A 24908-nucleotide genomic window follows, 5' to 3' on the forward strand; every position below is an offset into this window, starting at 1 on the left:
CTTACCAAAAAAAAAAAAAATTAAAAAAAAAAAGAAGAAAGCACCTTGTATACAGTGCAGAAAGTCCTGTCTCAAGTCAAAAGATAGAAGTTCGAATCCTGACACTGACAAATCATAACTCTCTGGGCCTCAGTTCTGGAAAATGAGAGGGCTGGTTCCTTCCAATTCTAATTCTAGACTTCTATCATCTTGGCCAAAAGGTTATGAAATGTGTTTCCTACAGGGAGCCTTCCCTCTATTATTTCCATGTTTTCCTGTGAAACTTGCTTTGTATATATTTGTTTGCATGTTGTCTCTGCTGTTATCTTAGAAGTATTTTGAGGGCAGAGACTGTCCTTTGCAGCTTTTTGTAGCCTCAGAGCTTACAACGGTGTCTGACACATGTTGTTGTTGTGTTCAGTTGTTTTTCAGTCATGTTTCACTCTCCGTGACCCCATTTGACATTTTCTTGGCAGAGATGCTGGAGTGGTTTGCCATTTCCTTCTCCAGCTCATTTACAGATGAGGAAACTGAGGCAAACAAAATTAGGTGACTTGCCCAGGGTCACACAGCTACTAAGGGGCTGAGGCTGGACTTGAACTCAGGAAGATGAGCCTTCCTGACTTCAGTCCCAGCACTCTGTGTACCAGGGTGCCCCCTACCTGCCCCTACCATATTGTATGCTGGGCATATCTGCCACTGCCAGCCTACTGCTGACTGGAGCAGCTAATGTTGGATGACTCCTCTGAGTCTGCATTTCCTGCCTTGTAAAAAGGGACAATAATGACACCTTCCCTCACAGGATGCACGTGATGGCCAAATGAACTGATGTATATAAAAGGCCCTGGAAACCCTAACGCAACATACAAACATTAACTCTTTGCCAACCTTGGTGAATTATTATTAACATGCAACCCAGCCCCCCCCCCAAGTGGGGGAGTGGAAGGGCAGCCCTAGGCCTCCTGTTGTGGAGGAGAGGTGACCTGGGATTGGCTGAGAGAGTGCTAACCATAACCATACACCTGTATAAGGGGCAGAGTTGGGGTTCCAGAGATTTTGGGGGAGAGAGAAGAATGAGAGGAAGACTCTGGAAACCGCAGACATACAAGGCAGGGCAGCTCCTTAACATGCCCTGATGTTCAGCCTGCTTCCTCAGAGATTTTACAGAGAGAACTCCTCGGGCCACATGGCATCTCTCCTTTGCTTTGAGTTGAGATCTTATTTTACTCCTGTCCAAAAAGCTCATTCACTCTGGTGCATTTTCTGGAATATCCTAATATGTAGAACTTCTCAGACTGCTGTTTCTGCTTGGATAGACCAGTTTACTTCCTATTAGGTGCAGGGAGGCTGGTCCCCCTCCCTCATGTTGCATGAGGGTGATGTGTGCCTCAAAGGGAAACAGAATAGTCAGACACATTTAGCTTCTTCTTGCCCGACTCTCTTTGGTTTGAGGATTTAGCTTCACTAATTAGTTCCTTTTTCTTTCTTCCTTTTATCTTGTTCTTTAATTCTTGCCCTCTTTTTTCCTATTCAGGTGAAATCTTCTGTTTTCTCCTCTTCATCTTGTCTTGCTCGTTAGTTTAAAATTTTCAAATCTGCCATGCCTTTCTCTAAAAAGGATTTCTTTCATTCTCTTCATCACTTATCTCCCTTTTATTCTACTCTAGGTTTTTGGTTTTAATCTTTGATTCAAGGCCCTTCCACTCATTTAGTTCTTTAGTCTCTGTGTTGCTGTTGGGATGAAAGCTTTTGAAGCACCTATTCTGGGTTCTCTCTGCTATGTAGCCTCTGTGTTACGGAGATACTATTTGTGAAGTGCTTAGAGCAGTGCCAGCAACATAATAAGTACCATGTAGATACTTTCCCCCCTTCCCCTGCCCTTTTTACTTTGGGGATCTTGCCCTCCCTCAATCCTCTTTCTTCCTTGTGTCTCACTCTTAGAAATAACAGTTCCTGAACATGATAGACAAGCTATTACCCCAAACAAGGGATTTCCCTTTATCCCCGATTGTGCAGTTTATTATTAAACTTCGCCTCTCTTGAAGTCATTCCCCACCCCCACTCCCCATTTCCCACGCATTCTCTTCCCTGAGGCCATGCTCTCCTACCCTCCTGGGTATCAGTTGCTACATGACTTTTCCTGAGGTAGGATGAGTAGACTTTCTAAGCACCATATTCCTACAGATGATATCCCCTGTAAAGGTTTTCACCTCTCTTTATAAACTCTCTCTCTTCCCCCATGGGATCATCATACTAGTACTCTGTGAGAGTGGTACTTTCCCACTAGTGAAACAAGATTTCCTTTTTTCTTTGCCCTTGTTTCAATCCCTCCTTTTGCTTTCTCATTCTTTCTCCTATGGGCTCTTCTTCCTAAGAGATGAAAGGAGTTATTTTCTCTTCATTGTTAACCTTTGTCTTTATCAGCATACATGATGTATTCCATTCTATTCTTTTCCTCTCCTCTCATTGTTTTTGTGTCTTCTTTTTTGTAATTTAGTTCCACAAAAAAACAGTCGTTCATCTGTAGGCAGTGCCTTGTGAAGTGAATGTGAATGCCTCCTGACATTCCACAACTTACTCCAGGATCACATGTATTTGCCTTCTGCTTTCATCTTTGTAGCCTTAAGAATTTTAAAAGAGAAATCTCTTAATGGTTTCTTCTTGGTTGATACATTTCTTTATCTTTTTTGTATTTTGAGAAGCAAATGGTCTTTTCAAGTTTGGCTTTCTTTCTAGAAATGCTACAAATGCCCATATTTTGTTGTTGTTGTTGTTGTTGTTTTTGCGGGGCAATGAGGGTTAAGTGACTTGCCCAGGGTCACACAGCTAAGTAAGTGTCAAGTGTCTGAGGTCAAACTCAGGTCCTCCTGAATCCAAGGCCAGTGCTCTATCCACTGTGCCACCTAGCTGCCCCCAAATGCCCATATTTTAAAAAATTTATGGCTAGACTTAGGTTTGCAGTATAGGTCACCTTAGGTTATATCCTTTGTTCTTCAGAACACATTATCTCATTCCCTCTTAGAGTTTCTGGTGGGCGATTAATAGTTTTGTATTATTTGAATTTCCTTTCCTTTGTATTTGAAGGTGTTTCTCCTGGTTACTTGAAGGTTACTTGTTGTTTGCTGTTGCAATAGTGAAATTTTACCACTGCTTGTCTTGCAGTTTGCAGTAAAGGTTTGTTGTTTGTTTTTCCAGGAAATCTGTGGATGTTTTTTATTGGCACTTTGGTCCCAGAGCTCCTACTAGACCATTAGGTTGAAGAGGACACCCTGAGAATTTACCTTATCATTTCCCACCTTGCTATTTTCCTACATTTCCTACTGCTTCTTTGGACTTCATGATTTCCGGAAACTCATCTTTCTGCAAGATGAAATCAACTCTGAAATTCCCTGCCCCTGGGGCTCCTCCCTTCCTCTGATTGCAGGGTATAGAAGGTGGATATTGAGAGCTCCTTCCAGATCCCCCACTGTTGAAGCAGCTCACCCCGATAATTCATCTCACCATTTCCCCCCTGCAGGCTACTTTCCTAAGCTTCTTGATCTTCAGAAATTCATCATTCTGCAAGATGAAATCAACCCTGAAACTCACTTCCTCAAATCATTTCTCACCCTGAGTGCAGGACTTATTCTTCACCATCCCCACCCAACCCTAGTCTTGTCCCCCCTTCCCCATTCTTCCCCTCTCTTTAACCATTGCCCCTCTTTTTAGGTTTTTTATGGGTTCTCCCCCCCATCACCACCATTAGATTGTGAGCTTCTTGAGGGCAGGGATTGTTTTATGCTTTTCTTTATATTCACAGGGCACAGCACAGTGCCTGACACATAGTAGGCACTTAACAAATATTTATTGATAACTTCATTTTCTATGTTCAGAAGTTCTGTGAAGTTTTATTGTATTATTTCTTGCATCATGGTGTTCATTTTTTTGACTGCCATGTTCTTCTGAGAAACCTAGAATCCTTAAATTATCTTTCTGCATTGTCTTCTTTTTTTTTTTCTCATGAGGCAGTGAGGGTTAAGTGACTTGCCCAGGGTCACACAGCTGGTAGGTGGCAAGTGTCTGAGGCCAGATTTGAACTCAGGTCCTCCTGAATCCAGAGCCAGTGCTTTATCCACTGCTCCACCTAGCTGCCCCCCACATTGTCTTCAAAATCAATGTTTTGCTTTTATAGAGATTATGTTTTCTTTTAACATATTGATTTTTCTGCTTCTCTTCTCTCCAGATTATCTTTCATTTCTGTATTTTTACATTCCCCATCATTTTCTCCTTTATTTCTTTGTTGAGACTTGTCACCATGGATTCAAATTTTCTATTTTGCCAATTATTTCTGCTGGGCAGGGCATAAATTCTGTGTTAACAGTTCTTATTTCTCTTTTGGAAACATCCTGCTGTGGTTCCATGTTTTCTTCGGAATGCATAGGTTCTCCTGTGCCTCATCAGGTAATTAATTTTATTTTGTCCTGAAATAGTCATAGATGCCTGGATTCTTTTGGCTGATCTGGGAGCCATAATCCCCCCTGTTATTAATATATTCCTTGTTGGTTTATTTGCTTATGCTCAAGGTCTTTAACAATCTTCTTCCTGAGATCTTTGGTAAGGAAGTCCTATGTTAACCTTTGAGTGTGACTTCCCCAGACTTCAAAGCCACCTCAGCCACCCTAAGCAATTTACATTCATCAAGTATCCATTCTATCCCCACTTGACTTCTGGGGAGACAGAAAGGGTCCCAGGTGGCTATCATGCTCTTTTCCTCAGTCCCATATACATGTCCTGTCTCAGGTAACTCTCTTCCTCAGTTGTCTCTCTGACTGAGCTCTACTACAGGACAAAGTGTTGTTATTTGCTCTCCCCACCAAAATAAGCTTTCTGTGCTTTGGTTTTCTCTGGTCCTGGGAGGGGCAGTGGTAGAATTAATTGTGTTTTGTTGAAAACCTGTTAAGTGGGCTTAGGTAGCTCTGTAGGCTTCAGAGTGCTGTAGTTGGGGGAGGAGGGTATGGAGGTATTGAGAGTTAGGGGTTAGGGATAAGCCTTTTCTATTGATCTGTAACCTCACTGGGATTCTTGGTGTCTTAGTCCTCCGAGACAGCTGAAAATGCTTCATCTTGTATATAATTCCTATTTTGGAGAGCTTTGAGAGGTTAGGAAATCTAGTCCACCATCTTTTTCATAGATAACATTCATTGCCATTTGCCAGCCAAGTCTATATATTTAAACAGCCTATGTGGGGCAGCTAGGTGGCGCAGTGGATAGAGCACCGGCCCTAGAATCAGGAGCACCTGAGTTCAAATGCAGCCTCAGACGCTTGACACTTACTAGCTGTGTGACCCTGGGCAAGTCACTTAACCCCCATTGCCTCACCAAAACCAAAACAGCCTATGTGGACATGTCTGTCTTAGGAGGGCACACACATATCTTGCAGATATTATTATCATTCTCATTGTTATTGTTATAAGAGTCAGGATCCAGAAGAATCTTGCCAGGTTGGAAGCACAGGTTGAGTCTGAAAGATGGAATTCGGAAGATAAATACAAAATCTTGCACTTGGTTCCAAAAAAACTAACTTCATTAAGCATGTGGTATGGTTAAATAACAGTTCCCGTGGGAAAAGGCCTTTTTAAAAAAAGAAGTGGGCTGTAAGCTGGATCTGAGTCAACGGTGGGCTATGCCTGCCAAGAAACATTTGGTGCAGTCTTGGCCAGGACTGAGGAGGGAACGTGAATGCTCTGCTGTCCCCTGCCCTGGGCACATCTGGGGCATTCTGTTCGCTGGACAGGGCACCTCATCTGAGGAAGGACAGTGAAGAGGCGGACAGCCAGGAGAGGGAAGGGCTTCCATAGGAGGGGCTTGAAAAACGCTAGAGAAGCCAAGCCTGGAGGCGGGGGCGGGGGCCTGAGAGCCTGCTTGGGGGAGGGGGGAGAAGGTGAGATCGGGCATCTGCTGCCCGGTCCCAGGCGGCACAACCAGAGACGACGAGGATGGGGGACTCGGAGCCCGCAGCCCCCGAACAGGGCAGCGCTTCGTCAGTGCCTGTGGACTGATTCCCGGGGAGGGAGCACGCTCCGAGTCGGGGTGGGCTCGCCCGGGCTGGGCACTCCGGCCTCGGGTCCCGCGATCCCTGAAAGCGTCCGGAGCCGCCGGCCCTCGCTCGCCCACGTGCCGCGCCCTGACTCCACTTCCCAGCATGCCTGGGCGGCCGCGCAGGCGTCCTCCCGGCTCCGGCCTCGCCGCCCCGCCTTCCCTTCCGGGTCGGGCTCCGCGGCCCCGGCGGCTTCCGGGTCAGGCTGCTCCCAGGCAGCGGCGGCGCCGGAGGCGAGAGGCGGGAGCGGAGCGGAGGCCGGGCCGGGCCGCGGACCATGGACGTCTCGGGCCAGGAGAGCGACTGGCGCAGCGCCTCCTTCCGCCAGAAGCTGGTCAGTCAAATGTGAGTACGCCGGGCGGACCCCGGAGCAGCCCCGGCCCCGGGTGTCACCCGCCCGCTGCCGGCGCCCCGAGCCCGGGCCCCGCCGGGGGCTCCGGGACGGTGAAGCCGGGGCCCCAGTCTCCGCCCCGGGCGCTCGGCCGGTGCTCGGGGCCGGGGGGAGGATCGATGCCGGGACCCGAGGGAAGCCTGCCCTGCTCCGGGAAGCCCGTGCCCGGCCCGGAGCCCCCGGAAGGGCCGCGGTCCGGTCGGTAGCCGGCTCGGCCCGAGGCTCCCACGCGCGGGCTCGCCCCGGCCCCCGCGTGTGCGGGCCGGCCGCCGTGACAGGCACTTTGACCTCCCGCTCCGCCCCCTGGACATCCCCGCCTCACCCCACCCTCGGCCGGCCGCGGCCCGGTGACTCATGCCCATTGTATGCGGCTCAGCCCGGCGGCGGGGGGCGGGGGCGCCGCCTCCCCCTGCTCCTCCTTTGGGGGCGTGCGGTCTGCCTGGGCACCGGGTCCGGAGCCCCGAGTCCGGAGCCGGCCTCCCTCGGAGGCGGCCTGACGCTTTCCCCGGTGGGAGCCTGGTGGACCTGGGTTCCAATCCTGGCTGTTCCACCAAGCGGGGCTAGCCCCTAACCTGCCTGCGTCAGGCTTCCCCTCCCTCTGCTCCAGTGCTTTTAGAAATGAGATTTCTTGACACCTTCATTTCCTAGTTCTCCCCACCTTTGTACAGAAACACAATTGAAGACAGGAGCATTGTCCGGTGGAAAGACCTGGCACTGTCGGCTGGGCACCCAGGTCCAGACGCCTCCCCTGCCTCTCCCCACGGGCGTGTGACCTCCCAGCTTCCCAGCTTCAAGCAGACGCTTTCTGAGGTCCTTGCTAGCCCAGCTCTCCTAGGTCCCATGGCCTTTGGCCATTGGGTGGCCTTTGTCTTTGTGAGAAAATAAGTAATCATGGATTTCTTGGGGTGACCCAGAGATCAGTTTCACACCTTGCCCCCTTCCCTGCCCCTAACTCCAGAAAGTTCATCTCTTCTTGGCTGGGACAAGCCCAAGGGAACAGAAGACAGAGAGAGACTTGTCTAGCTCAGCGAATAACGGACTTTGCCTTAGGCAGCTTGATCTAGGGTCATCCGTAGAGTTTGTTTTAATGCAGACACCCTCAAATCACGTCCACCAATGGAATGGAATGATGCTAAGCTTTGATCGATGTAGAATTAAAAGAAGATAGAACCTGGGGCCGGGCCAGGGTCACGCTCTCGGCTCTCGGCTCTTGGCTTGGTGCTGCCTCTTAAGACAGCTTAGGTCTGAAGGCCTGAGACCATGAGAAGTTAGGGAGACACACAGTCAGTCCTTTACTGATATGTTAATAAAATAATAATACACTTACTGCCCAAACTGGTGCAGTAGCAAATTCATCAAATACCATTTTAGCCTAAGTTTAAAAAAAAACACAACTTCTTGAGAGTCAGTTCCTACTGCAAGGCTCCCCAAGCTCCTCTTAGTCCTTGCTTCCTCCTGCTCTGTGCCTTTTTGTTGGGACCTCTGGCTTCTTCCAGGGAGTTTCCCTGGATACCTTTTCCTGGGAGCTGGCTCTGCCTAGATTTCTGCTGGCCTTACTGACTGAAAGCATTTATTAAGTTGTGTGCCAAGCATAGAAGGGCGGTCTTGTCTTCATGGAGCTTAAAGTCTAACGGGGAAGCTGGAAAGCACAGGTGGCCAGCCTGGGAGCCAGGGAGAGAGGAAGTAGGCGGAGCATCCGACTGGGCCTCTGTCTAGAGGGACCGAAGGTGGAGAAAATCAGAAAACCAGCTAACCTTTGTGTAGTGCTGACTGTGGGCAAAGCACCGGGCTAAGCCCTGCATAATTATCTCATTTCATCTTCACAGAGCCTGGGAGGGAGGTGCTGGGATCATTCTCATTTTACAGGTCTGAGGCAGACAGAAATGGTGGTGAGCTGAAGCCCCAAGGCCCGTGGCATCTTGCAGGATAATGAGGCCGGAGTCAGAGAAAGCCCAGAGTAGTGCACTTGGGTAGGAAAGGAGCAGGCTGCCATTCTGGATGTCCTCTTCCCTGTGCCTGGCTTGGCCTTGGCCGCCCCGAAAGCCTGGAGAGGTGTCTGCTCCTGGGGCTAAGCAGCTAGTAGTGAGTCAGCGGCTGAGAAGGCTTTAACCCTCCGTCTGACTGTCTGACCGCAAGCTCGGCCACAGCTGCTTTCCACGTCTTCCAAATTTTCCTTCCCTTGCTGAAGATCTTCCCGTGACTCCACACCAAATCAAGACCAAACTCACATTCAATTTGGTAAGCGGTTATGAAGGGCCTCTGGGCTCTGCTGTGAGGAGGAGAGTCAGAGGACTCACTTCTGCCCCGAGGAGCTTCCCTTCCCTCATCCTGCACAGACAAGGAAGTACAAAGCAGACAGGATGTGATCCTTGATCCAGAGGAGGAAGAGCACCCAGCAGCCTTCTGCCTTCCTAGGGCTCCAGCGCATGTCGGTATGAATGAAGCCTGCAATCTAGCCAGAGCGGGCCCTTGCTCTTTCCCTTGTCCCTGAAGCTCACAGTCAGCTCTCCTTCATCTGTCGGTGACAGGACCGGACTTGAGAGCTTCTGAAGTCCCTCCCTATTCCAGATCATTTTCATGTGACTTCAGCACCTAGCCCAGGGTCTGGCAAGGAGGAGCCATTAGCAAAGGCTCGGCCATTGCTTCTTCACAGTCACTATTGTTAACTGTTTCCTTCTATCTTATTACCTCGCCATGATATTTACTCTATTTTCTTTTTTTTTTTTTTAACTGAGGCAATTGGGGTTAAGTGACTTGCCCAGGGTCACACAGCTAGTAAGTGTTAAGTGTCTGAGGCTGGATTTGAACTCAGGTCCTCCTGACTCCAGGGCCGGTGCTCTATCCACTGCACCACCTAGCTGCCCCCCTCGGCCATTGCTTCTTGACAGGCCCTCTCTCCTTCCTGCCTGGAATGTCTTCCCCTCCTAGAAATCCTTCTATTCTGCTGAGGTCCAGCTGAGTCGTGGCTTCCTCCAATGGAAATTGATCCTTCCTGCCTCCTTTGGGCTTACTTTAGTTTAATTTGTTGTCATTATAATAGCACTTAGGGAGTTCTTTCAGGTTGGCAAAGCAAGCTCCTGGAGGCCAGGACTTGTGGCTTATTTAATTTTGAGATCCTCTAACAATCAGTCATTTGTCGAACATTTATTAAGCACCTATTGTGTACTAGGAACTGTAGTAAAAGCTGGGGCTACAAAAAGGTTAAAAAAAAAGTCCCTGCCCTAAAGGGGCTTACAGTCTAATGGGGGAGAGACAACATGCAAATAAATATATACAAAACAGGCTATATGCAGGATAAATAGGAAAGAACTGACAGAGGGTTGAACTGGAATTAAGAGGGGTCAGGGGTCTGTAGAAGGTTGGGATTTAAAGGAAGCTAGGAGGTCAGTAGGTGAAGCAGGAGAGAGTCCAGGCATGGGGGACAGCCAGAGAGACCCCAGAACTGAGAGATGTGACTAGTGTTTGAGTAGGGCAGTGACAGGCTTAGACCTGTGTTTAGTGGTGGCCCCCCCCCCCATTCCCAGCCCCCAGCAGCTATTGCTGTAATCCAGGCTCCACGTGCTGAAGCCCTGGGGGGAGGGGGGCAGTGTCAGAGGGGAGAAGGAGGCACATCCCAGAGACCTTGTAAAGGGGAAAGGCCCTGTCAGCAGCTTGGCTGGGGAGGTGAGAATTAGTGAGGAGAACAGGGTGACTGCTAGGGTGTGAGCCTGGGGAACTGGGGGGATCGTACTGCCCTCTACAGTAATTGGAGATGAGGGTTTAGGGGGAAGGATCATAAGTTTGGTTTTCATACTTATGTTTAACCTGTCTGCTGGGGGTCGGTTTGAGACATCTGAAAGGCAGTTGGAACTGTGAGATTGGAGGTCAGCAGAGAGATTGGTCCAAGTATTAGAGTAGGTACTTAATAACTTTTGTTTTTGTTTTTGTGGGGCAATGGGGGTCAAGTGACTTCCCCAGGGTCACATGGCTAACAAGTGTCTTAGGTCAGATTTGAACTCAGGTCCTCCTGAATCCAGGGCTGGTACTTTATCCACTGTGCCACCTAGCTGCCCCTTGTACTTAATAACTTTAAAAAATGGAATGATCCTTTGGGGCCATAACTGAAGTCAGAGTCATTGGGTTATTGCTTTAGAAATTTTAAATCAAACATTACGACATTAGGGAGGGTTGTGTACTTTCCATTTTTAATATGGAAAATAGAGAGGTAGTTTGCAGAAGTCAACAGTTAATTAATTCCACACCCCTTAGTTTGTTTCCATTTGATTCTCCTAGAACACCCCTAATTAACAGTCCAGCACAGGGTACATGAAGAATTTTTAAATCACATACACGACCCTGGGGTACTTTGATGCTGGTTAACCATGGGACTTTGATCCGTTATATACTTTCTCTGAGTGACTGGTGATTCTAAGGTCTTTTGCTTAAAACTCGTGGGATGCTGTGGTTTTGGATAAGTGGAGGGGAGCATATTGCCAAATCTGCCCCCCCCCCCCCATCCTGACTTTGGAGGATGGGAATTAATCGTTCAGAGTCCCTGGGAGCAGTTGAATTTTAAATGAACTTAATTGTCTTTGTTTCCAGATATATTTCTTCTTCTTTACCCAGCAAGCCATCTCTTATTACCAAAAAAGTGTGCGTGCGTGCGTGCGTGTGTTTGTGTAGCAGTCTAGCAAAAGTAAACAGCATACCACCTGAGTTAGGACAGCATATGCAGTGTTCCACATCTGTGGACTCGTGCCTTTTCCATGAAGTTTGCCTGGGAAGGGAGAGTCCCAACACATAGCTGATAGGTAGTCTGTGGGAGTGTGGAAGCAGTGGTGTATGATCCTGAAGATGCTCATGGGAGATGCTGAGATACTAAAATAAGAAAGCAAGTCAGAGACCTCAGACTGGGGCCTAGTCTTAAGGAATATGCTGCTCAGTCAGTCACTCAGTAATGATTATGTCCCTTCTCTTTGCTGAATGTTATGGGAAGAAATAAAGGGAAATATGTCTTGATCTCTGCCCTCACTCACTGATCTTATAGTTGAAGGGAAGCTAAAGGGGACACCCAGCTAGAAGGCAGAGTGGGCAGCACAGAGGGTCTTTGGGTGAGGAGAGAGGATTCAGAAGGCGTTGGTGACCGCTCCTTTCAATCTCACTTGGAAGGGTGGGTGGGCAGAATTTAAAGAGGTGGGAGTGATCAGTTCATCTCAGCCAAGAGAAATAGCCTCATTGAACACACAGGTGAGTGAAATCAGAGGCTGGGTTTGCCATGGGGAGGGTCCAGTTTGGAACAAAGGGCACTGCATATTGTTTCCCTCTTCCCCCTTGGAGCCTGGGTCTGTTTCATCTTTGTTTGCCTATGGCCTATGCCTGGGGCATAGAGTTCTTTACTAAATGCCTACTGGTTGTTGATAGGAGTGGTGTGAGATGAGGCTGAAAGGTGTGTAGCATCCATCCTAGGGCCTTCAATGCAAATAGAAAAGTTCAGAAGAGGGGCCTTAGGAGGGAGAGAGTCAATTCACTCTTGGACACCGCTTGTTGGACATGCCTCTGAGAACCATCCAGCTGGACGTGGGACCTGGCACTCAGGAGAGACTTTAGGGCTAGAGATAGATTTGGGAGGCTTCTACATAGCGATTATGGTAGAAGCCATTGGAATTGATAGTCACCAAGGGAAGACAACATAAAAGAAGGTTTGAGATGGCCCCTGGGGATGACCAACTTATTATCCTTAGTTGATGCTAATGGATGTGAGGAAGACGAAGACCCAGCAAAGGAGATTTTGAAGGGAGTGGTCCGAGAAGTGAGAGTAAAATGTAGAGAGGGTGGTATCCCAGAAGCCTAGGGAAAGGACCCAGAGTGAGTGCTCTGGGAAATTAAATGTTGGGCAGTGTTCTAGTAGAGTAAGGACTGAACGGCCTAGGCCCTTGGAGTCGCACAGGACAGCAGCATGTGTAGTGAAAAGGGGGAAGATTTGGAGTAAGGAAATGTGGCTTTGAGCCCTGCTAGAAGACTATAGACAACTCTGCCTGTAATGCCTTTGAGCCTCAGTGAACTCTGGTAAATAGGGGTGAGGATGAGGCTTGTACCATCCACCCTACAGGAAAGATTATGAGGAGAATATTTAGCAAACTTCATTCACTTCCATACGTATAAGCTGCAGCTGTTGTAATTATTGGCGTTTCTTATGGTCATCCCTTCCAGTGGTAGGCCAGGCCGCCTTCATATCTGTAGAGCTCCTGTCTGACCGGTCCAGGAAACAGAGGGTGCATGCCGCGTGCTATGCTGCAGATCAGGGAACTGTTTCTGAGAGGTTAAGTGCCCAGGTCACACATCACATACCCTTAAAAACAGTTTTAATATTTTTTCAAGTTACATGTTAAAAAGTTTTAACATTTGTTTTGTTTTTGTTTTTTAGTGAGGCAATTAGGGTTAAGTGACTTGCCCAGGGTCACACAGCTAGTAAGTGTTATGTGTCTGAGGCTGGATTTGAACTCAGGTCCTCCTGACTCCAGGGCCAGTGCTCTATCCACTCTGCCACCTAGCTGCCCAACATTTGTTTTTTAAAATGTTGAGTTTCAAATTATCTTGCTCCCTCTCCTCCCCCTCCCCGTTGAGAAGGCATAAAATTTCATATGGTTTATACATGTGCAGTCATGCAAACCATATTTCCATATTAGTCATGTTGTGAAAGAAAACAGACCAGAAAAAGAAAAAGACAGTAAAAAACAAAAGTCTGCTTCAATCTGCATTCAGACTCCATCAGTTCTTTTTCTGGAGATGGAGAACATTTTTCATCAGGAGTCCTGTGGAATTGTCTTATATCATTCTCTTGCTGAGAAGAGCTAAGTCATTCACATCTGATCATGGTACAGTATTGCTGTTACTGTGTACAATGTTCTGGTTCTGCTCACTTCACTCTGCATCACTTCATGTAAATTCTGGTTTTTCTGAGAGCGTCCTGCTCATGATTTCCGATACCACAATTTATTCAGCCATTCCCCCAACTGATGGGCATCCCCTCAATGTCCAGTTCTTTGCCCCCACAAAAAGAGCTGCTAGAAATACTTTGCCTTTTTTTTAATGTCTTTGGGATACAGACCTAGTAGTGGTATTGCTGGGTCAAAAGATATGCACAGTTTTATAGCCCTTTGGGCACATTTTCAAAGTGTTCTCCAGAATGGTTGGACCACTTCACAGCTCCACCAACAATCACATGCCCATAAATTCATATTCTCTCTCTCTCTCTCTCTCTCTCTCACTCTCACTCTCACACACACACACACACACACACACACACACAAATAGGGAGACTACCAGCATGACTGGGAGACATATATTAGGCCAGGGCTCAGCCCTTTGCCTTTTGGCCTCTCGCCTAACAATGGTTTTTACAGTTTTAAATGGTTGAAAAACAAACCAAAAGAAAACTCAAAGGAAGAATGATATTTTGCGACGCCAGAAAATTTATATGAAATTCAAGTTTTAGTGTCCACAGATAAAGTTTTACAGAACACAGACATGTTCACTAATTTGTGTTGTCTCTGGCTGTTTTTGCAAGAGCAGAGGGAGGTAGTTACTACCAAGATCTTTCATGTTCAGGGTTCTGGATGTTCAGCATTCCTGTAGGACACTATGAATGCCAGTGATGCAGTTATAACTCCAACAGCATTTTGAGTACTGTGCGTATTGTCATACATTTTATTTAATGGAGCATCCTGATCTCGTCAAAACAAGAAAAGGGGGGAAATTATTACTTTTTTTTTTTGAGCTAGAGCCAAGATTGACTTTTTTTCTGAATGAGAACAACCCCGAACCATTTTATGAAAATACAGAATGGCTGTGGAAATGAGCTTTTGCTGCAGACTTGATAATGTTTCTTAATGAATTCAGCCTAAAATTACAAGGAAAACAGCACTTATCTGCAAAGCTTCTACTGCAGTAAACTCAGTTCAACAACAGCAAACGTTGCTTGAATCACAAGTAATGTCCAGATGTGTGGTTACACTTCCCATGCTACTAAAGATGAAAACAAGAATAGACAATCCCATTGCTACACCAAGATTTAAGGGATCTATTTTCCAAAGTCAGATTCCCATTCTGGCACTGTTTTCTCAATCCAAATGTGAAAGAAATTTCCATATTCCAAAATCCATTTAAACTATGCTATTAAGGAGCTTCTACCTAACCTTCAGCTGGAAGTGATTAATCTTTCATGTAATATGTTAAAAAGCAGATACAGGGGAGAATCTAATAGAATTCTAGAAATGCCCTGTAAGCAATGAATATTCTAAATTAAAATCATATGCTCTTGATAAAAGGGGGGCAGCTAGGTGGCACAGTGGATAAAGCTCCGGCCCTGGATTCAGGAGGACCTGAGTTCAAATGCAACCTCAGTCACCTGACACTAGCTGTATGACCCTGGGCAAGTCACTTAACCCTCATTGCCCCAGCCCCCCAAAAAGTTAAATTTTTTTTAAAAAAAAATCATATGCTTTTGTATTGATAGCAGTATACAGCAATACCTATTGTATGGAAAGTTTGTCAAAGATGAAATATGTCAACAAAGCTCTACAGATGAGCATATTTGATTTTGATAGGGAACACTGATTTTCTTTTTTTTTTTTTGAAGTTAAATCTGAATTTTTAATATTTTCTCCATAACTTTCATAAATCCAGATAATCAATAAAACAATACTTCAAGCCCTTATTTGTAGTGTTTGTCCAATTTTTGAAAATTTAATGTTGGGCTCTTTTTTGTTTTGTCTTGTTTTTTGTTTTCCCATATAAATATTTTATTATTTTCCAGTTAAATATAGAGATAATTTTCAACTTTTTTTTTTTTTTTAGTGAGGCAATTGGGGTTAAGTGACTTGCCCAGGGTCGCACAGCTAGTAAGTGTTAAGTGTCTGAGGCCGGATTTGAACTCAGGTACTCCTGACTCCAGGGCCCGTGCTCTATCCACTGCGCCATCTAGCTAGGCACCGGCCCTGGAGTCAGGAATACCGGAGTTCAAATCCGGCCTCAGACACTTAACACTTACTAGCTGTGCGACCCTGGGCAAGTCACTTAACCCCAATTGCCTCACTAAAAAAAAAAAAAAAGATTTCTAGTTTCAAATTTTTCCCCATCTCTCCAAGACAGCAAGTAATCTGGTATAGGTTACATATGTACAATCACATTAAACATATTTCTGCATAAGTCATGTAATGAGAAGAATCAGAGCAAAAAGGAAAAACCTCAAAAAAGAAAAACAACAAAAACAATAGAAATAGTATGGGGAACACTCATTTTCAACCTCAATTAAGCAAAATATTACTTCTACAAAAAGAATTCCATTCTTTTCTGTCATTAGTAGGCCTGTATTACAAAAAAATTATACTCAGTTATGTTTTGAATTTTGTCAATAGAAGTTTGTGGAATTTTGTTATTTGTTACTTAAATACCTACACAGTACCCTCAATTTTCATTCTTGGCTCACTAACCCTAAAGTATTTACCATCCGGCCCTAGACTGGCAAAGCACTGTGATTCCATTGGTCATAGGACTTAAAGCTGAAGGGACTTGGGCTAACATCAGACATTTTCAGCCTTTCTGCCCTCGAGATCCCTTTACATTCTTAAATTCTTTAGGATTCCCCCCTCCCAAAAAAAGCTGTTTTTTTAATGTGGGCTGTATCTAAAAATTTTTAGGATTATTATGAAGTAGTTTTGACTTGAAGGACTCCTCATTTTGTAGAGGAAAAGATTGACCCAAAGTCACCCAGGTATTAAGTAGTCAAATCTGAATGTGAACCCCCTCCCCTCTGACCCCAGATTAAGGACCCCTTTCCTTCCATGGAGATTGTACAACTTCCATGCGTTAGTTGGCAGTGTTCAACCTCTGGGCATGGCTCGGCTGATAATTTAGAGGTACCCTTTCTCTCTTTACCCCTACTTTTTTGGGGGGGGCAGGGCAGTGAGGGTTAAGTGACCTGCCCAGGGTCACAAAGCTAGTAAGTGTCAAGTGTCTGAGGCTGTGTGTGAACTCAGGTCCTCCTGAATCCAGGGCTGGTGCTTTATCCATTGCACCACCTAGCTGCCCCTTAGCTGATAATTTGAATGGTGGACAAGTGGCATGGTGCTGGGCCTGTGCTCAAAACTCTGGAGTTTGTGTCCCATTGGTGAAGTGTTGGAGAAGCAAGCATTACCTGTAGGAAAACAGAGTTGTAGGAGGATACTAGTAGAGGAAGCAGCTAGGGAACCAGAGCTCCATAAATCTCAAGGTCTGGATAATCTACCCTGGAGAGGTCTCCTAAAATGAAGAGAAAACCAGGACAAAACCCCTGGAGAGCCGGAGGAGCAAGGGGATGGCTTGGGAACTGTGAGACTGAAGATAGACTGGTCTACTTATTGACAAGGGTCCCAGCTGCGCGAGCACTTTTCCCAGTCTGGAGCAGACTTTCAGAGTTTAAATCTGAATTCAGACACTAGCTAGCTGCATGACCCTGGGCAAGTCACTTCACCCTGTTTCCCTCGATTTCATCATCTTTAAAATGAGCCAGAGAAGGAAATGGCAAACCACTCCAGCATCTTTGCCAAGAAAACCCAAAACGAGGTCATGAAGAGTCAGACACCACTGAAAGACAACTGAACAGCAATGTCTTGTTAAAGCTGTGCACACCCTTTGACCCAGCAGTACCACTATTAGATCTTTTTCCCAAAGAGATCATAAAAAAGGGGAAAGGACCCACATGGACAAAATATTTATAGCTGCTCTCTGTGGTGGCAAGGAATCGGAAATTGAGGGGCTGCCCATCCATTGGGGAATGGCCGAACAAGTTGTAGTATATGAATGTAATGGAATGCTATTGTGCTGTAAGAAACGATGAGCAGGAGGAGTTCAGAGAAACCTGGAAGGATTTACATGAATTGATGCTGAGAGGAGCAGAACCAGGGGAACATTGTACATAGTAATAGCAACATTGTGTGATAATCAACTGTGATAGACGTGACTCTTCTCAGCAATACAGTGGTCCCAGATAGTTCCAAAGGACTCATGAAGAAAATGCTCTCCAAATCCAGAAAAAAAGAACTCAGACACCGATGAGCTTGGTGACCTGAACAAGTCACTGAACCTCTGTCTGCCTCCATTTCCTCATCTTTAAAATGGGGGGAATAGTAGCACCTACCTTCCAGGGTTATGATGAGTATCAAATGAGATTATACTTACAAATGGCCTAGTACAGTTCCTGGCACATTGTAGGCATTTGATAAATGCTTATTGCTTTTCTCCCTCCCTTAGCCTCATCTGACAGCATGAGTGAGGATTCCACACTCACAAGGAGGGTAGGCCAAGACCATAATAAGAGTGAGAGGTCTATTTCCTCGGCTCTTCCCAAGTCTTTCAGAACTGTGTTTTCCTTTGGCCTTGTGGTCGTCCTTTAAACTGCTGTGGTTCTGTGTGCTGTGCTCAGCATCAAGCCAGGGATCCTTGATTTCAAGCTGGAAGGATCCTTAAAAGAATCCATTGAGCTCCAGTCCCTTCTCCCGTAGAGGAGGAGTCTTGGACATGTGACATGACCTTGCCCAGGCCCAGACAGTTAGTAAAAGTATGAGCCAGGGTCTGAGCGCAAGCCTAAGGATTCCCTGAACTTTATCCATTGTGCAGGTCTTCCCAAGTTTCTCTTAATTCTTACTATTTATCATTTCTAAGGTATAATAATAGTCCATTACAGTCACACTCTACTGTTTGTTCAGCTGTTCCCCAGTTGATAGAATCTGCTTTTCCTTCTTTGGAGATTTTTTTCTCTTTTTCTTTTTCTAAAATATTTTTTTCTAATTACATGTAAAAACAATTTTTAACATTCTTTTAAAAAATTTTCAAGTTCAAAAAAGTTTCTTTTCAAGTAACAAATCTCTTCTTCCTTCCCCCCCCATTGAGAAGAAAAGCAATTCTATATAGGTTATACATTTGCAATCGTGCAAAACATATTTCTATATTAGTTATGCTGTGAGAGGAAGCTTTGAAAAAAAAAAACCCATGAAAAAATTTTTAAAGTATGCTTTGATCTGCTTTCAGATTCCATTAGCTCTTTCTCTGACCATGGAGAGCATTTTTCATCCTAAGTCCCTCAGAAGTATCTTGGATCATTGTATTCCTGAAAATAGCTAAGTCATTCACAGTTGATCATTGTACATTGTTTTTTACTGTGTACAATGTTCTCCTGGTTCTGCTCACTTCACTTTGCATCAGTCCAGGTTTTTCTAAAATCCTCCTGCTTGTCAGTTATTACAGCACAGTAATATTCCATCTCCATTAGATACCAAAGCTTGTTCAGCCATTCCCCACTTGAAGGGCATCCCCTCAATGTCCAATTCTTTGCCACCACAAAAGAGCTGCTATAAATATTTTTGTGCATGTGGGTCCTTTTCCTTTTTTTTCTGATCTTTTTGGGATACAGACCTTGTATTGCTGTAGTTTGATAGTCCTTTGGACAGTTCCAAATTGCCCCTTTAGATGTTTTCTAAGAAATTTTTTAAATGCTGCAATAACATTTGAGAAGTGACTAAACCTCTGGGGAGGCTTGGAGTGGAGTAGCTTCTCTAATGACCTTCCAAGCTCCTTTCCCAAATTTATTTCTTCTTTCCTCCCTGAGATCAAGACCCAAGCCTTTTGTATGTTTCTTTTACAGTCTTTTTGGGGCATTAAATGGATTGAACAGAAAGAGTCTAAAAAACTAATTCTGGGCAGAGGCAGAAGGAACTAGACCTTTTTTCCTTACCTTCCCTGCCCCTCAGCAAGTCACTTTCAGGATTCCAGTTCCTGGAATTTTCCCCTTTTTCACTAAAGCCTCCTAGGGAAACATCCCTATCTGAGTGATTAATGGGATCTTTAGGTGCCCAGGCACAGAGCACTGAAGTACAGGCCACCTGCCCTTGGGTTTCCTCTGCACCATCTCCTATCTTCACCCCCCCATCCGCGTGTTCTTTCAGGCTTCATTCTTTTGTGAATGTCATTGGTTTTCCTGCCGCCAACCTCTCCCCTCTCCTTTTCGTTGCTGCTTTTTTGGTGTGTTGTGGGTTTTTTTGCAGGGCAGTGAGGGTTAAGTGACTTGCACCGGGTCACACAGTTGTCAAGTATCAAGTGTCAAGTATCTGAGGCTGGATTTGAACTCAGGTCCTCCTGAATCCAGGGCTGGTGCTTTATCCACTGCGCCACCTAGCTGCCCCTTTCATTGCTGCTTATAACACAGATATGATCATATCTTTTCTCCATTTAGGAGTTTTTGTGGCTCCATTGCTTATTGAGTAAAGTATAATATCTTGATCCTGGCGTTCAAGGCCTTGTGTCTAGGCTGCTTATATCACTTTTCTAATTTTATCTAGAATTGTTTCCTGCCAGTCATGTCTGTATTTTGTGTTCTGGCCCCACTTCTTCCTCTCCCCTCTCCTAGAAGGGATTCCTTCTCCTCCAGCCTTTGGTATCTGTTGATTCGGCCTCCTTCAGTGTTCCCACCCCATCTTCCACCAGGAAGCCCAGAGGCTGTAGGTCCGTGGTTTCTCACAGAGGATTCCAAGAAGACCTATGCTTGCTCGAGACAAGTTCCAGTCTTTGCCACTTTTGTGCCTTTGGGCAGTTACTTCTTTGCCATCTTAGTTTCCTTTCCTCTTGGGCAGAAAGAGGGGAGGCTCTGGAGCAGACTTCTTCCAGGTCTCACCCCACACTGATGTCTCTCCTCCTGTTGTGTTTATGTGACTTTCCCCTGGGTGGAAGTTAGAGTGTGTGCACTCGTTGGCCTCCCCCTTAGATCCTGAGGGCACGCCCTGGGCCTCACCTAGTTCTGTCTTCCCAGCACTTTGTACCTGCAAGTCGAGCCTGGGGGGGGGGGTTACTTTGGGGGTGAAATTGAATGCAGTTCTAGAAGCTGAGCCCTTGGAGGTTTTCCTGGCCTGGCTCTAGGTCTAGGGAAAGAACAGGGAAGGTCAATTAGATCAAATGGGGGGTTTATTCTCCTCCAGCGCCCCAGGGGTACCAGTTTGAAGGTAAGAAATCCCTTACTTTGAAGCTGGGGCAGTAAAGGAGTCTCATGGGCCACCGAACACTCGTCCTGAGGCAGAGACAGCTGGGGACTCCCTTGTAGATGAACTCTCCTCCTTGGTGCTAACTGCTTTGCTATTGAAGAGCTGCATTTAACACTCCTGATACCCTCCTGCCATCTGGTGGTGAAGCAAAAAATTCCTCTCTATAGTTTTTCTTGGCAAGTTTATCAGACCCAGAAAGGACATGATGTAGCATATGTGTAAACCTTGATAAGGAAACAGGCTGCAAGATGGAGATAGGCTTTTCCAAAACCCGAGAGAGCTTGGGTGCCATTGAACAAACATCTTATTAAGCACCTGCTGTGTGCACACAGTGGGCATACAGCACCAAAAACAAAAGTCTGCCCTTAAAAGACTCGCTACGCTAGGGCAGCTAGGTGGCGCAGTGGATAGAGTACCGGCCTTGGAGTCAGGAGTACCTGAGTTCAAATCCGGCCTCAGACACTTAACACTTACTAGCTGTGTGACCCTGGGCAAGTCACTTAACCTCAATTGCCTCACTAAAAAAATTAAAATTAAAATAAAATAGAAAAAAAGACTCGCTACGTTCTCTAGGTGTGTGTGTGTAATGTCTACAGGTAACAAATGCAAAGTAACACCAGGTAGTTTGGGGAGGGAGCCACTAGCAGCAAGAGTGTCAAGTTGGGCCTTGTGTAGGAGGTGATGCTTGGACTGATGTTTGAAAGAAGCCGGGGACTCCAAGAGGTGGAGAGAAGAAAGGGAATGTGTTCCAGGCATGTGAGGGGCTGCCTTGGCAAAGGTGTGGAGATGGGAGAGGGTTATGGAGGACCAGTGTGGTGGCAAGCTTGGTCAAGTTAAGGCAACAAGCATTTTTAAGTACTTGCTGTGTGCCAAGCACCATGCTGTGTGCTGGGCATATGCATATAAGCTGTAAGAAAGGATGAGCGGGGGCAGCTAGGTGGTGCAGTAGATAGAGCACCGGCCCTGGAGTCAGGAGGACCTGAGTTCAAATGCGGCCTCAGACACTTAACACGTACTAGCTGTGTGACCCTGAGCAAGTCACTTAACCCCAATTGCCTCGCTAAAAAAACCCAATAAATTTAAAAAAAGAAATGATGAGCAGGCAGATTTCAGAAAAACCTGGGAAGACTTAAGTGGATGGATATGGAGTGAAGTGAACAGAACCAGGAGAACACGTTGTACAGTGACAGCAGCACAGTGTGGCGGATGATCAGCGGTGAGAGCCAAGCAAGACACTTCCAAAGGCCTCATGATGGGAAATGCTCTCCACAGCCAGAAAAAAGAATGTGGAATCTGAATGCAGATTGAAGCAGACTAGTTTCACTTCTGTTGGTGGTGTTTTTTTGTTTCTTCTTTCTTGAGGTTTTTCCCTTTTGTTCTGATTCTTCCCTTACAACATGACTAATGCGGAATATGTTTAGCATGATTATAATGTATTGCTTGCTGGCTTTAGGAGCGGGGGAGAAAAATTTGGAACTCAAAATCTTACAAAATGAATGTTGAAAACTATCTTTACAATGTAATTGGGGAAAAAAATGAAATACTCTTAAAAAGGGGAAAAAGGAAGTGAAGGACAGCAGGGAGAGCTGCAGCTATGAGAAGCCCACTAAAGTGCTCCTGCTATCAGCCACTTGAGAAAGGGGTTGAGTGCTGTGTGTGTACAGAGAACAGGGAGCATGAGAAAGATGTAGTGGAGGTCAAAACAGCAAGATGCAAGAGCGTAGTTCGATATGCCAGGCTAAGAAAGAGCGAGGGGAGGATTAATACTGAGAAAGACAGATCACTTTAGGTCTCTGTAAAGTGGAGAACTGAAGTCTGTCACCTCTGAGGCCCCATCTAGCTCCAGATGTTAGATTTTTATGGTTCTGAGTTCTCCCAGTTTAGACAAAGTATTTTAAGTATCCTCAGATATTCCCTGTGTGGCATTGTTTTTAGATGCCTCAGCCTGGTCCTAGCCCTGCCCTTGTTGGCCCCAGAGTTGGAGGCAGGCCCTCTGAACAGGTAGCAGCAGAGTGGGTCTCTTCCTCTTCCTCTTCCTCTTCCTCTTCCTCCGTCTGGGTGTACAGGCTGAGTACAGCTTTTTGGTCCATGACATTACACTGCTGAATTGAGCCTCTTCAGCTAAAACCCCCAAGTTTTTCCCTAGAGCAGTTCCAACAGAATGGAATAATTGTGGTTGTCTGATGCAATTTGGAGTATAATTTGTAATTGTTTCTCATTGGGTGTTTTTTTTTAACTTATGAGAGTTTGTTTATTTGATTTGATGATCCTTTATACACAACATTCACAACCATGTTTCTTAAATACTTGGATTTGTTTTTTTATGGATTTTAACCTTTCTGTGTCTTATTCTATCTTTTTTTTTTTTTTGGTGAGGCAATTGGGGCTAAGTGACTTGCCCAGGGTCACACAGCTAGTAAGTGTTAAGTGTCTGAGGCCGGATTTGAACTCAGGTCCTCCGGACTCCAGGGCCAGTGCTCTATCCACTGCTCCACCTAGCTGCCCCTCTATATCATTTTTGCCTGTGTTTTTCTGTACCTCCTTCATGGAGTATCTAACATGTTGGTGGCATTTTTTTCCCCTCTAAATTTAGGGGGGGTTCCAGTTAGAAATCCCTCCTCCCTTGTGACTGCAAGAAAAACAATCCACTGCCAAACACATTTCCACATTAGTCATACGGAATTAATCAGTCAGTAAACATTTATTAGGCACCTGCTATGTGCCAGAAACTGCTCCGTGCTAGGCAAAAAGAGGCAAAAGGCAGTCCCTATCCTCAAGGAGCTTCCATGGGGGAAACAACATGCAAACAAACATATACAAAGTAAGCTACGTACAGGATACATTAACAGAGGGAAGGCTTCCTCTAGAAGATGGGGTCTTAGGACTTAAAGGGGTGCAGGGAGGCCACTAGTTGGAATGGAGAAGGAGGCCAAACGTTGTAGGCATGGAGGGAAGCCAGAGAAAATGTCCAGAGTGTAGAGCTAGAGCAGTGAGGAGACCGTGTGTCACTGGATAAAAGGGGGATGTGTTGGGGAGTGAGGTATGAGGAAGTTGGAAAGGTAGGAGGGGACCAGGAAAAGAGAAGGGGGGTATTGCTGCAGAGGTGAGATCAACAGGCCTTGGCCACAGATTGGATGGGGAGGGGTCTAGGATGACTCTAAGCCTGGGGGATTGGGAAGATAGCAGGGCCCCCTCCAGCAATAGGGAATATAGGAGGGGGGGAAAGAGAATGAGTTCTATTTTGGACATGCTTAGTGTAAGATGTCTACTGGGCATCCCGTTTGAGGTGTCTGCCATGCAGCTGGAGAGGCAGGATGGGAGGTCAACAAAGGAGAAATAAATTTGAGAGTCAGTCTAGAGATGGTAATTTAATCCGTAGGATCTGATGAGATCACGCAGTGAAGTCAGAGAGAGGAGAAGAGGGCCTAGGACAGACAACCCCCCCCCCCCGAGGAGCACTCAGCCAAGGAGAGAGGAGGAGAACCAGAAGTGGGGTGTCCTGAAAACCTAGGGAGAAGAGGGTGATGGACAGTGAGGCTGCAGAGAGGCCAAGGGCCCATTAGTAACCCTGGAGAGAGCAGTTTCAGTGGAATGATGAAATAGGAAGCTGGATTGTAAAGGGTTAAGAAAAGAGCGAGAGGAGGCCCCTCCTGTAGGCAGCTTTTCCAGAAGTTTAGCCACAAAGGGCCGGAGAGATGGAGGATGATCGTTAGCTACGGTGGAGGGACTGAGTGAGGGGTTTCTCAGGATGAAGGAGACCTCGGCATGTTTGTAGCCATAGGAAATGAGTCCGTAGAGAGGGAGAGATTGAAAATAAGGGAAAATGGGGGGCAGCTAGGGGGCACAGTGGATAGAGCACCGGCCCTGGAGTCAGGAGTACCTGGGTTCAAATCCGGCCTCAGACACTTGACACTTACTAGCTGTGTGACCCTGGGCAAGTCACTTAACACACCCCCCCACCCCCCTAAATAAATAAGAAAATAAGCGAAAATGGGGATGACGAAGGGAGGGGGCTGGTCTGTTGGAAGAGATGGGGTGGAATTGGGTCACTGTAACGAGGACAGGGATCAGCCTGGGTAAGGAGGGAGGCCCCTTCATCCTGTGAGACAGGGGTGAAGGAGGAGAGGAGCAGAAGGTACCTGAGTGATAGAGGAGGAGGGGGGGGGTGGAGAAGAGGAGCTCACGGCAAATGGCTGTAATTTTATCTGCAAACTATGAGGTTCTCAAGGTTCTCTGCTGAGGGGCTAGAAAGAGAGGGAGCCCTGGGAGATTTAAGGAGAAAAGGTTGGGAAGTGCCACTGTGGAGAGGGGGAGGTAGGGTAGGATCACCGTGCATGGCGAGGGCTTCGGTGAGGTTGTGTAACATCCATTTGTTGGTGGTTTTTGTTGTTTTAAATCTATTTCTTTATTTTGA

General features: G+C 46.1%; 1 protein-coding gene across 5 annotated transcripts in view; it reads left to right on the forward strand.

Moving 5' to 3' along the window:
* Window positions 1-6251: 6251 nt before the first annotated feature.
* MED15 (mediator complex subunit 15) overlaps window positions 6252-24908 on the forward strand; it is a 71594-nt gene continuing 52937 nt past the window's right edge. For 2 of the 5 annotated variants that reach the window (XM_043964636.1, XM_043964652.1), the window contains exon 1: window positions 6253-6400. In XM_043964636.1, coding sequence (XP_043820571.1) covers window positions 6333-6400 — 68 coding nt within the window. In that variant the 5' untranslated portion in view covers window positions 6253-6332. Of the gene's footprint in view, window positions 6401-24908 lie in introns of all 5 variants that reach the window. The other 3 variants (XM_043964644.1, XM_043964662.1, XM_043964671.1) reach the window with 3 other exon arrangements.

The sequence above is a fragment of the Dromiciops gliroides genome, chromosome 1, assembly GCF_019393635.1.
Source record: "Dromiciops gliroides isolate mDroGli1 chromosome 1, mDroGli1.pri, whole genome shotgun sequence".
NCBI classification, from domain to species: domain Eukaryota; kingdom Metazoa; phylum Chordata; class Mammalia; order Microbiotheria; family Microbiotheriidae; genus Dromiciops; species Dromiciops gliroides.